The sequence below is a fragment of the Bombus vosnesenskii genome, unplaced genomic scaffold, assembly GCF_011952255.1.
Source record: "Bombus vosnesenskii isolate JDL3184/JDL3185 unplaced genomic scaffold, Bvos_JDL3184-5_v1.1 scf7180000013285, whole genome shotgun sequence".
In the NCBI taxonomy this organism is placed as follows: domain Eukaryota; kingdom Metazoa; phylum Arthropoda; class Insecta; order Hymenoptera; family Apidae; genus Bombus; species Bombus vosnesenskii.
The window spans coordinates 2767051-2779659 of NW_022882938.1; the positions used below are offsets into that span (position 1 = coordinate 2767051).

The 12609-nt window shown below is 33.6% G+C and overlaps 4 protein-coding genes across 11 annotated transcripts in view; 1 reads left to right on the forward strand and 3 right to left on the reverse strand.

Annotated features, from left to right (window-relative positions):
* LOC117232254 overlaps positions 1-473 on the reverse strand; it is a 41435-nt gene extending 40962 nt beyond the window's left edge. For all 4 annotated transcript variants that reach the window (XM_033491522.1, XM_033491523.1, XM_033491526.1 and 1 more), the window contains exons 1-2: positions 355-473; positions 10-278 (exon numbers count right to left, since the gene is read on the reverse strand). The gene's annotated coding sequence lies outside the window, so the exon portion shown is untranslated. The remainder of the gene's footprint in view (positions 1-9; positions 279-354) is intronic.
* A 552-nt stretch (positions 474-1025) lies between these two features.
* LOC117232255 (exostosin-1) lies at positions 1026-7315 on the reverse strand. 2 transcript variants are annotated; one of them, XM_033491528.1, is made up of 8 exons: positions 7068-7315; positions 4825-5887; positions 4542-4743; positions 4347-4466; positions 4039-4269; positions 3694-3960; positions 3370-3620; positions 1026-2584 (listed from the first exon to the last, which is right to left on the reverse strand). In XM_033491528.1, exons 2-8 carry the CDS (start codon positions 5706-5708, stop codon positions 2404-2406), a joined length of 2136 nt encoding a protein of 711 aa, XP_033347419.1. In that variant the 5' UTR covers positions 5709-5887; positions 7068-7315; the 3' UTR covers positions 1026-2403. The 2 variants fall into 2 exon arrangements, with proteins under 2 accessions (XP_033347419.1, XP_033347418.1); XM_033491527.1 differs by lacking the exon at positions 7068-7315 and adding an exon at positions 6134-6969.
* A 505-nt stretch (positions 7316-7820) lies between these two features.
* LOC117232260 lies at positions 7821-8972 on the reverse strand. The gene is made up of 3 exons (XM_033491533.1): positions 8356-8972; positions 8177-8284; positions 7821-8097 (listed from the first exon to the last, which is right to left on the reverse strand). Exons 1-3 carry the CDS (start codon positions 8691-8693, stop codon positions 7923-7925), a joined length of 621 nt encoding a protein of 206 aa, XP_033347424.1. The 5' UTR covers positions 8694-8972; the 3' UTR covers positions 7821-7922.
* A 126-nt stretch (positions 8973-9098) lies between these two features.
* The window catches only part of LOC117232258 (protein FAM76A), a 45550-nt gene continuing 42039 nt past the window's right edge, over positions 9099-12609 (forward strand). For 2 of the 4 annotated variants that reach the window (XR_004493095.1, XR_004493096.1), the window contains exons 1-6: positions 9099-9509; positions 9997-10061; positions 10142-10355; positions 10427-10563; positions 10721-10964; positions 11044-11281. Coding sequence is in view for 2 of the 4 variants with exons in the window: in XM_033491532.1 (XP_033347423.1) it covers positions 9414-9509; positions 9997-10061; positions 10142-10355; positions 10427-10563; positions 10721-10964; positions 11044-11277 (990 nt within the window). In the remaining 2 variants the exon portion in view is untranslated. Of the gene's footprint in view, positions 9510-9996; positions 10062-10141; positions 10356-10426; positions 10564-10720; positions 10965-11043; positions 12550-12609 lie in introns of those variants that run through there. The other 2 variants (XM_033491532.1, XM_033491531.1) reach the window with 2 other exon arrangements.

The following is a 12609-nucleotide window of genomic DNA, read 5'->3' on the forward strand; positions in this document are numbered from 1 at the left end:
CATAGTCACCTTTCTAGCAAAGCAGCAACAAAGAAGGGAGTGTTGGTACTATATCGCGTGGCCACCACCATTCTCGCGCTCGCGATCACCAAACGACCGATGGTGGTGGTTACGGCGGTGGTGGTACCGATACACCGATCAGCCGCCTTCCACCACCAAATCCGCCTTCCTTCGATCAGATTTTTCTGTTCTTCGTATCGGTAACCCTGAAACCATTCTCGGCTTACGTGACCGGCCAACGAGAGAAAAGTTTGACGTTGATCTCGACGCTCTTTCTCCTGCAAGCGAAATGCCGAGGGTTAATTTCGGTTCTTTGCGAAGACACGGCTATACAGTCGCGTGAAATATTCCTACCTTTCTTCGTGTCTTCCAGGAATCTTTAATGGTGTATTATATTTCGGAAGAAATGTTGCGCAGTCGAGTCGGGGGGTTCATGGGGAAGAAATATGGTTCTTTCATGGAGGTAAATCTCTAATAAAGAAACAAGCAATACTATAGAATGAATCACAAATAAAAACGTGAGAAAATAAAATTAATCACAGATATATCCTTCCTACGAATCAACGATTGTAGGTTTGTATAAAAACTTTATTTTCTCGGCCATATAAAATCACCAATATTTGTTCAAACACACGTTATTTTGACGCAACAAGGTTACATTGATAATAAGCTTCGAATTACAACGAAAACTACGTTAATTTTAAAATATTCTCTTGTTAGAATTAAAAGTTAAAGTTTGATATTTGCAACAAACGGCAAAGCTATCGCGGATAACTTTGTTCGGAATAAAAGCGACCATTTTGCACAGTCCCGTACGTAATTAAATTTATAGGGTGGAGAATATGCAGGAAAGAAGAATCAAACTTATTTGTGTCGATAAATAGCAACAATGATAAGACTTTAATTTCTTGCGACGTTAATCTTTCGAATAAAAAGATACAATGAATCAGAAAATATTTATCGAAAAGTATTCTTTGTTCCTGCTGACCTTTTTGGTATCGAAATCAGCGATACGATAAAAAATATAACACTTCCTACAACATATATTATAACGTATACCGCGACAAAGAAATGCCATTGGTGGAATTACACAGTCCTTTTTAATCCTGCATCCGATAATTACGAATATATCACATGATAATTATAAACATATCACATATATATGTACATTATTTTCATTTTTTATACTGTGAAAACACAAATACGGCATCGAGTTTACCTACGTGGATCGTGTACTTTTCCCTTGGGTGAACCAATATAAATCAACATAAACGACTAGACATACTTGTGGTGTTCTGTCACAAGTAATTTCTTACTTCCTTCCAAAGGTCTCCTGAGAGCGATCGAACTGTACACGTATTCGTAAAGAACAAAAAAAATACGCAACATCTGTATGTATACATATACAACAATACGTAAAACCTTGAAATACTTTCTACGTACTTGATTACAACTTACGAATAATCTGTGCCTTGGATATAGAGAAACTTTTTATAGAGAAACTACGAACGTACGGAGTTGTGTTCACATTGAGAAATGAATTTAAACGTTTTACGTAAATTTACATTTACTGCAACGATGAACCCTGAATAGAGCCAAACATTCACTTCTCTGAAACTTGCAAGGATAACAGCGTTAATTACTATCGGCGGATTATCAAAATTTATATGTAGAAATAACAAAATTATTATCAATTGCTCTCAGTCCACGAAATCGTAAGCTGCATTTCAGTTCTCGCGTTACATAGATCCATCCCTGAGGCTACTATTATATTTTCAACACTGAATCCGATACAGCTACGTTTTTTGTCTGGTTTATATAAAATATTATCTGCGCGATAATTATTGTTTCAACGATTAGAGAAAAGTAAGCGTTTAGTAAATTTGGTTTCGAGCGATTTCAATTGACTATGATTAGAATACTTTGTGTAGCTTCCAAAGGCCGGTTTTAAAAATCGAAGAATTTGTCAAATAATGTTAGCTTTTTTTTTATTTTTTCGTTTTATTAGTAACTGTGAAACGATTCGTATGTACATCAATTGAACACGGCAATATATACAACAACGGTTGCACGCCGTGGCTCGAGTTAGATTCGAACAATATTACAAGATACCCCATACTTTGTACAAAATTCATTTTGCGAATACATAAAAGCGCAGAATATCGCCATTCCTCGAGAATGAAAGACCTTCTTAATTTGCTGCCCGATAACCACTGAAACACAGTGGTTTCTTACTTACAACAATGTAAGTGTTCTCTATACATTTGGAATAGCCTCTAGCGCGCACACGCGGCTGCAATTAGCAATACGCGCCACTATTTAATAGAAATATTTGAGGCTATATATAGTATGCCCGTTTCGAGGGTAGATAACTGCATAACTGATAAAATATCCTGTATAATTCTAGTTACTAACTAATTCAATTTGCCTATACTTTTTGCGCAAGTTGCTTACAGAGTCTTTGAACAAAACAGGGTCGAGCCTCATATTGGATCGTAACAACGGCATGTACCCGAAAACAGCTACAAACGTGTTCATACACGTTTGCCGTTGTATAAAATGATCTGGATCGTTCCATGGGGATCTGAAAATTTCATGTGTCAAGTAAGAGAATAAACTGAAGATGCTATTCAAGAATACGACACTTTGCTACGCAGGTATAACGATGCATTATAAGCATCAAGCGGACCTTATGGATAATATATAATTATTTTACACATCGACGAATAATATTTTTAAATCACGAAAAATAAAAAATTTAAGCTTACCACAACTGCAATGAAAAACAATGAAAACTCAATTACCAATGGCAATAGAATAGAGACAGCATATACGTGATACATTTACGATAAAAAGCATGACACTTTTAAAACTTATAATAAATCTATGATTCAATTGTTTCCAATATTTGTTGCACAAATGAAAAACAAAATAAATACTTTATAAATTTAACTACCGACTAAACGGATTTACACATCATGGCGTCGCTTTTATTAATGAAACTTTGAAATAACGATCCGCCAATCAGAGCATAACTACTACAGATCTAATCGATATTGTGAAAAATCGATTATGCAATATAATGTCATTAACCGATTTTAAATATTGAAATATCATTGATCAATTTTAAATATTAAAATATCGTGATAAATTTTTTATTATTGAAATATCAACGTTCTTTAATTTAGAAGATTGGTTATGAAGGAATGCTTACAGTTACCAGTGTCAAAAATATTGTGTTCATTTTTAAAAAAGTGACAAAGTGGACCATTTGTATGCAATCAAAGAAACAGTCGCGATAAGCGCTAAAATCATTCGGTAAACCATATTTACCTGCGTAGCAGCTTGACAAAAATACATAATACATACCTGATTCCACCCACTGTAGTATCTTTATACAATTTCCTTTGAGTTACTTTAATAGGTGGTCTTCGCGTAACATGACTTACTAAAAAATTCATAAGTATGTCCTCGCAGTTTTGTGATTGCTCGACAGTCTTGTGTAACGTCGAACTCAGTAATTCGGTATATAACGTGTTATAATAACGATGATAAAAGGCGGCACCAGTAAGAATTATACTATAATCATTTGTCCATTTGCTTGTATAACCCCATGAGCGCTTTAAATGATAAAAAGATTTGTATAAAAATTACCGTATATATTAGATGAAAAATGTTGTTTTATACACTTACTTTAGAGTCATCCCAGTAATGTGACCTTGCTGGGTAACCAACTATCCGGTCAGGAAATGATCGCCATACCGTAAAGGCGAAATCAATTTCATCTGTGTTGAGTGTGGCATCTTCGTCTAGAGATAATATGGCACTAGTTTTGATTAATGGGTGAGGATAGAAACGTTGAGATATACCATCGACCGTAACGACATGTATTGATGCTTTGATCCCTTGCCATCGTGGTCTTCTTGGTAACGGAATGTCCGAGTTCCACATGAGAATAATCTAAAGCGAATTGTGTGTTAGTACAAAATATAAAAAGGAATAGAGAAAAAAAGGAGTTGATTTATATGATAAGCTCACCTTATCTAGGTATTTACTTTTCGCAAGACTTTTAAGCAGGCGATATAGCACAGCAGTGGATCCCAACTGCGAGTATATGATGGCAGTGAAGGTATTACCTGGATTACTTTTCGAAAATGGAAGTTCTTGCTGACTATCGGCAAATTGCGGTAATATTGCTAACGCTCCAGGACTAGTATTCCAAACAAATTTTTCTCTTGTACCTTCCCAAGGCAAACGCTCACGGATATTCTACGAGTTCGACAGAATATTACAAAGTTAAAAAATCCTCTTATCGCTAAGATATTAACGTTACTTTATAATACTACCTCAAATACTGTAAATACAATTTTTTCTATCGAGGAAAAGTATCGTTCCCAAAGAAACTGCGTTTGCTGCCGCAATTTAAGAATATGTACATTGGACACAGACCGCACTATATCTGGAATCTAAAAAAACAACATTTATCTGTAGTTCAACTTGATCGCTCTTTTGATAATAGCCTTTATTTCAATCTTATTTACTTGAAGTAGCAGTCTTTCATCGGAAAATATAACAGCTTGTGTCCAATCAATTCGTTCATGAAAAGGAAGCGCCCAGCCATTACTTAAAATAACCGGAATGCATCCAGCTCTTAAAGCTTCTAAAAATCGGAAACTGCCAAGTCTTCTTCCTCTTGGTACAAGACAAAAGGTAGCATTCATTAATAAAATTTCATAATCATACCTGAAAAACATGAATTAAATATCAGTTTTGATTTTTTATTTAGAACAGTTGTTTGTTAGATTATCCCTTCTTGATGCTCACGTATCATATTCTTGATTATCTTGTTGACAATGTTCATCTTGTAACTCTCTCCATGCTTTACCATGACGGCAAGTTGTAACAAATACCAAATCCTTGCCATTATGTAAATGATAGAGAGCATTTCTAGTTTCAGAACCTATACCATGGACGTATCTTTTACCCTTAAAAGCTGCAACGTATTTTTTATTATTAGGAAAATTATTTTCTAAAGCTTGACCTGGCTCTCCACCGCGTTCTGGATGTTGTTTTCCGAACAATGGTATAGATATGTCAAAATCTGGTCTATGTCTAAAGATAGACATACTGGCCTTAGCAAGCATAGCATATCCCAAATCAAAAGCCAATGACTCTTCTGCATAATCAGGCCATGTTCCAGAATATAAATTAAATATCAAATGATTTCTGCCATTATTCCAATATGGTAAACGTATTAATTTTGAAGGAAGATTATGCACAAATTCCGTTGATAATGGATCTCTGTCTAATGTATCAAGAGCTAATACAAATATACATGCCCGAGTTGGATCTGATGTATAATATCTTGATTCTGTAATAACATTCAATATTTTTTGGTATAATGGACTTATCACATCTTCAACCGGATACACATATACTGTGAAACCTTGTTTGCATCTGGTAAAGTCAAAACAAGTCTCCATACGACATTGCCTTGCACGATGAGACATAGGTGGGATTCCATTTGATGTTCTCAAATCCTTGTCATAGAATTCTTCATTTAGACTTAAATATGAAGGCAATCGCTCATAAGGCAACTGAGATCTGCCTGTCCATTTTTCACTTTTTAACCGATAACCACCAAAGTAACAATATCCAAGAAACGCACATGTTACAAATAATAATAAATAGCGCTTCTTGGCTTGCATTTTTAATGCAATCAGGTTATACTCCAATATACATTGACTTTAAACATTATTTTTCACATATAGAATGCATGGCATTTGATCATAAATGCATTGTAATGGACCTATTACTACTTCAATTTTATAAATACACAAATTCAAAACTTACTCCAAAATGAAATTAATTTCATTCTTAAAGGTTGCTGAAACAAAAGAAAAAAGAAACAGCTATTGAAGAAAATGAAAACATTTTCACATATATATATAATATATATATACATACAGACATATATATATATATATAAGAGAGAATAATGTAATAGACTTTCATGTATCATTAACATACAGTATCTAAATGCATTGCATAGCACTTATAAAAAAAAATCCTATATATATTGCAGCATTTTTTTTATATTAATTTTAAATATATGAAATATATATTTAGTTACCTCCGAATTTGCATGATCCAATATTGGTTAACAGGAACGTTTTAAAGGTTGTAATTATTACAAAATACATGGCAAAAAACGCGCTGTACCCAATAAAACATCAACTCTATATTTATATTTATGCATTACAATATGATTTACAAAATGTCGAATCTAAATGACAGATTGTAAATGTCTATGGACGCTGCCGTGAGTTAACCTATACTATCCTATATTATTACGGACATTGCACACGAGAGCGACAACGTCAAACTTATCGAAGTCGACATTCGATAAGACGGGGACAAATAGAGGTTCATACTTTTTTACAATAATCTATTTTCTTGTTAAAACAACACAGTGAATTTTTTCCTTAGTTAGGTTAGTTCTGACGTACATTCAATTCGCAGAACGTGCCGGCGTTATTACGCCCATTCGCATTTTCGGTCGGCGTCACTACACACGCGTGACATCGATCGGAAAACGCCTCCAAGTGCAAAATCATTGCACGCAGCGCATTAAATAATTGGTTTAAAAAGCAACGCGAGTTATGCAATGACGTTGGAACGATTAGACTGGCAAATCGCTTATTGGTTACTTCATGCCGAGCTTTGCAGAATGTTTGATTGTGTGAGAAACACTGCAAACTACACTCCTACAAATCTAAACAAAACTGTCGATCAAGGTTATGCCGCTACCTAGTGGTCAACCGATAAACCTCTCGAACCGTTTCACCCGCTTCGATTAAATTTATTAAAAGCACATATTTTTTTTATTGTAAATCAATACTCTTTAAGAGAGACATAGTTTAGCGTAAAGGTTGTATGGTATCAATTAGAGTGAAGGTTATTGTGTTACACGAAGAGTTTACTTAAGTAAGGAAGAGAAGATAATAATAGAATGAAAATAATAAATGAAAAAACATTGAAGTGACTTTTTTATCACAAAAACTCACCTTATATTACGTTTTTAGTATCGGACCAAAATTTTCGTTTTACTATAGAAATTACAGAATTAACCGTTATACAATTGTAATATACGTTTCGATAGAAATAAAATATTTTTGCCTTTTTAATTATTTCACATGATCGTGCTTTACTCACTCTCTTAACTTGTAAACTATTTCTAAGTTAAGTACTATCCGGCAACCATGTTGCACCAATAATGATTTTACTTTGATCGTCGATTCTTGCGATTGATTTGCCGAACACTTATACTATTAAAGCATGCTCTGTATATATATATATATATACATATATACATATATATATATATATTTTCCAATATGGAATTTGAACTTATCTATAACGTGACGTAAATGTGTATACTTAATAAGGCGTGTATGCATATGAATATGTCATTTGTTGCCCTCACATTATTAAATGACATATTTATGCAAATGAATTCTTTTATCCTGCTTCTTATAGACCTTGATAGTTCCTTTTTGTTTCAATTTAGTACATAAATGACATAATTATGAAATGAATTATTACGAATCTAGTGATATATTTTTAGTGATATATTTAACAAAACTAAATTAATAACAAATAACTGTAATAAATAATAATTTATGATAGAGAATTTACAGAAAGTAAAGATACACTTTTTAAAATAATTATATATTTGTATTCTTCAGATTAATAGTGTGAAATAGTATGAGATAGTATACTAATAATATGGAATAATGATATAGTAATAGAATTCGATATATTTAAAAGCAAATAAAAATTTAATAGCATAATAAATTTTATACATCTTATTTTTAAGTATGATATAACCTAAAGCTTTATTTCACTTCTGTAACTTCTTGTCATATTTCTGATTCACCATCATAAATTTTAAGAGGTTTCGATTCGTGTCTTCTATGTCTGTCTCTAGTGTCTGGATTTAACCTTAATTTTCTTCCTGCTACAGTTGGCATATCCCTTACATTCATTAAATATTCTGCTGCTAACTGAGTACTTTCCATTTTAACTATTGCAGCCCTAAACATATAATTTTGTGATTTGTACTTTTTTGCATATGATACTATTGATACATCTACGCAAACAATAATAAACTTACTTAGATGTCTGCGAGTATGGTTTTAACATTTTAACAGATACACAGCCTGGGATAACTGCCTTCAATTCATCAGATTTTGTTCCACATTTGATATTTGATACAAAAAGGCTATTAAAGATATAAGCACATTTTATTATTGGTATTTCATTGTAATTATAAAAGATATGAAATGTACTTACTGTTTTGTCAATTTTTTATCTTCTTTCACCTTAGGTATAACAATCTTTTTTCTTACTACTGTAGTTTTTCTTTCAATTTTTGTATTTGCAGGTGCAACCAATATACGTTTCCCATTTATCCTTGTATTTTTCACTGCTGTTAAATTTTTCATCTTCTCCTTTACATCGGGAAATACTACATAACAATGCCTACTAGATTGTCGAAGTAAATTTACTTTAAAATTACCAGTAAATAATTTTGCAACATCGTCTTTATCTCGAATTGTATGTGGCAAACGAACGTATAGAGCTTGTTCTTTTTCTTGCTGTCGTTGTATAATTTTTTTTGTAACTTTCATTTTTGTACTTTCGCGAATTCAATTTTCGATAGATATAAATATAGATAGAAACATATTCACGATAGAAGTGATCAGGCTTTCATAAAATTTTAGGTTATATTTGTATTTGTGGTTAGGTTTAGAAAAGTATATAAACATAAGATGCGTGCATTGATGCACGTGCGTAAACGGAACTGATCAACTGCTCAAATGAATAAGGCCTACTGATTCGTTAGCTCCAACAGGTTCCAACAAGGAAAGGTCAAAGAGGACAAATTCTACAGAGAACGTCCGTAATACTGGTTAGCAATATACGAACCAATTGTCAATCAGATCTTTTAGGTAGAAAAGTAATGATTGGTTATAGCATAGTTTATATTCCGTTGGATGTGCATAAGGAAAACGAAAGCGACATCTAGTCACTATTGTAAACTAGTAAAATCGTAAGAAGTCACAGATGGCCGTCTCAAATCAACAACCGGTACAGTGAACGAGTTAAGTGACGCGGTTATGTACGCAAAACAATCGCGTCAGACGCGGAAAACGTCGTGAAACATGTAAGGAGTTTCTATCATAAGTGCCAACACGTTGAATTTTACGTTCCTTTTTGTTTTGCAATACCACCGATCAGCAGTGAAAGCAAAACTTGGCTTGTTCCACCGTTGCTTTCACGAATTGGTTTTATCGTCAGTGACGTACGGTTCTCGAACACCGAGGCCAAATACAATTTGCTGTTCGAGGATGAGCGCGAATAATGTGCAAGCACTTTTCGCCTGTTCAAGATGTTTCTCAAGGCATCCTTTCGAGGAGCTTTCGCCGGGGCAACAATTGTGCAAGGTATTGCTTTGGATTTTCGAATTTTTCCTCGGATTCCACCACACGACTACCAATTCTTTTGGAGCGTCATTTTTCGTGTTTGCAAGATACGATGCTAATAATAGAACTTTTAATTCAAATGCACGTTCCAGATACAATTGTTGCTGTTTTCATACGATCAAACCTTAAAATATGAGTTAGATAAAAATTTGGTTGCATACAGACTCGCTTTTAAACTAAAATTTAAGAACAATTGTGCGTATGCACCTAAAAATTAAATAATTACTGTTTTAACTGATCATTTTTATTTGAAAATTGTCTCAATTCAATGAGACATTGTGATTTGGATTTTAATAAACATTTTTTTCTTCCAGTATTATGTGTTTTGTGCAAAAGCTTGAGTAATGTGTGAACATTAAAACTGACTAAATGTAAATACATACATTGTAAATTTTTATATTTCTGCATTCTTTTAATCAATTTTTACTATATTATGTTGCTTATTTAGGAATGCAGAGGTGCATTTCCTGTGGTGAAATGTACATATTGTAGATCAGAGTTCCAACAAACAATGTAAGCACCACATGAGTTATTTCCCATTTTGGTTAATTTATGTAATATATCTCTAAACAATTTTATTCTTTAATTTGCAGTAAGGGTAATACAAGCACTATTTGTAAGAAATGTGAGCAGAATGTGAAATCTTATGGTAAGCCATCGGCCTGTGAATATTGCAATACCATAGCTGCATTTATTGGTAGTAAATGTCAAAGATGTACAAATTCTGAAAAACGTTATGGGCCACCAGTTACTTGTGAGCAGTGCAAACAGAAGTGTGCCTTTGACAGACAAGATGAAGATAAAAAAGTAATTCATTTTGATAAGATAATGATATGCTTGTAAATTGTGAACGATAATTACTAATATCTTGATTAAAGGTTGATGGAAAGTTATTATGTTGGCTATGTACACTGTCATATAAACGAGCATTGGCGAAAACTAAACAATCGGATGCTGAGAGGAGGGCACATTTGAAACTTGCACAACAACGAGCAGCAAAGCACAAAGAACAAAAGTAATTATCCAAATACGTAATGTCACAAGGTAACTTTGTGCTTAGTAGTCTTAATTGTGTTCATCACAATTTCTCTTTTGTTGTAACATAATCCGGTAATGTTTAGTATCTAGGCATTTTGTATGAGTTCCTGGTCAATTTGTTTATTTTGCTTCAGATTAAAAAGTCACAATAAGAGACCACACAGAGTCGATGTAACGAAACTACCGCCTCAGTCCGAAGGTGCAGACACAAACGGTCCGACACCGGTGAAAGCAGCGCGGATGGGTGGCGTTCACGATCCGCATGATCCCAACAGTTCGGATCACGTAGTTGCGGTTACACAACTTAAAGAAAAGATAGCCCATCTCCAGAAACAAATCTCTATTAAAGATGGGCAATTACTTGCTAAGGATAGACAAGTATGTATATTCTGAAAGCGAAAATCTCTGAAATGTTATCGACCAGCTTTGATTCAGTTAGAATTACTCTTGTTTACAGATTACAGAATTGAAGGCAAAAAACTTCACGTCGGAAACGGAACTTCGTAACAAGATGAAAGCGACGGAGAAAGAATACGAAGCCAAAATATCGACAATGCAACTCAAGATCTCCAGTTTGTTAAAAGAAGTTGCTTCTCTATCGAAGAGTTCTAAGCGGGGCGACAGAGTTGCTGCTACGAAAACAGAAGCTGGGACCAACAGTGGAAGTGGAACAGACAGTCCTGTACCTTGATAAGGTAGGACATTTCACATCCTCATTATTCTTTGTCAATTAATGTTCGAATGATCATATTCTATATTTACATTTTAATTCGTCGACGCGACATATTTATAATAATAAAATGTTGTAATTGAGTATATATTTAGTGTTTGGAATGATATTTTATTTGTGATTTAACGTTCATGGCTTCCTAATCTTTTACTTCTGATAAGAGCCAAACGTTATCAGGATTCCATTTCTTGTGCTTTTAGTTGTGTTCTATTATTTCCAAATATGTGTATAAGAATGTATAACTTTTGCTACCTCGCTCCTATAGTTCCATATGATGTATTGCTTTGGAGTGATTTTACGATACAAGGCTCATAGTTTCCTTTTATGTTCCGAACGTTACAAAATGCTTTGTTTTGCGTTAAAAATTTCGCGTTTTAAAAAAATTATTTTGATATTGTGATTGCAATAGTTACTGTTACTACGAGTCTTCTTTATCATTCTTTTTTCTTTATGCGTTATCGTTGCTTAAATATTTTAGATATGAAATTTATAGCACCGTCAACGATTTTGTGCTTATGCTCTTTGCGGTTATGTAAGATAGTACGAAGTAAATCTATTTTTTGGCGCGTATTTTAAAGAGTATTTGTTCTAGACAAAGAACGTGTAATTTTTCTGCGAGATGAAAGAAATCTTAAAATTGTTTTCAGGGACTTGGTTAGCCGTGACAACATACTCAAATGTCCATACCCGCATAAATCATGTAGTATATTACATATAGCTAATTGTTTCCATTAACAAGGCAAAATCTGTATTATTTTTCTAATTAATATAGGAATATATATTATCTTCGACGTGTATACGGAAAGTTTTACACGTTCTTCTAATGGGGGATGATGACGATGATGTAAGTGTAAAGAAAAGGTGTTATTCGTAAGTTAGGTAGCTTTCCCCCTTTTGTTCCATTTTTACCATTTCGCGGACGCAAATTTTTGCAATTTCCATTTCGCGATAAATTTGTTTATATGACAATGAAATTGCACTTTATCGAATTGTACATTAATAAATCGGAAAGGTATCCGGTCCGAGAAAAGTGATTTTTAAACTCTATGATCGAAGTTGATACTTGCGTAAAATGAACAGAGTTATATGCAGACACATACACACATACACACACTATAATTGAGCAATAGTGCTGCTGTAACATTTTCCTATCTATAACGATGACGATGTAACGACGATGAACCAGGATATGGTGATTGTAGATCAATTTACAATAAAAGGTTAAAAACGATATACCTCGCCTTATAAGTTGAAACATATCCTTGGACTTCCTTCCTGTTAGAAGGATCCGTC

Coding starts and splice junctions, on each gene's coding strand:
- LOC117232260 (XM_033491533.1), bottom strand. CDS start 8,693: ATGAAAGTTACAAAAAAAATTATACAACGACAGCAAGAAAAAGAACAA. Junction 8,285..8,355: donor GATAAAAAATTGACAAAACA/GTAAGTACATTT, acceptor TATCTTTAATAG/CCTTTTTGTATCAAATATCA. Junction 8,098..8,176: donor CCATACTCGCAGACATCTAA/GTAAGTTTATTA, acceptor TTATATGTTTAG/GGCTGCAATAGTTAAAATGG.
- LOC117232255 (XM_033491528.1), bottom strand. CDS start 5,708: ATGCAAGCCAAGAAGCGCTATTTATTATTATTTGTAACATGTGCGTTT. Junction 4,744..4,824: donor GATAATCAAGAATATGATAC/GTGAGCATCAAG, acceptor CATGTTTTTCAG/GTATGATTATGAAATTTTAT. Junction 4,270..4,346: donor TTGTATTTACAGTATTTGAG/GTAGTATTATAA, acceptor TCGAACTCGTAG/AATATCCGTGAGCGTTTGCC.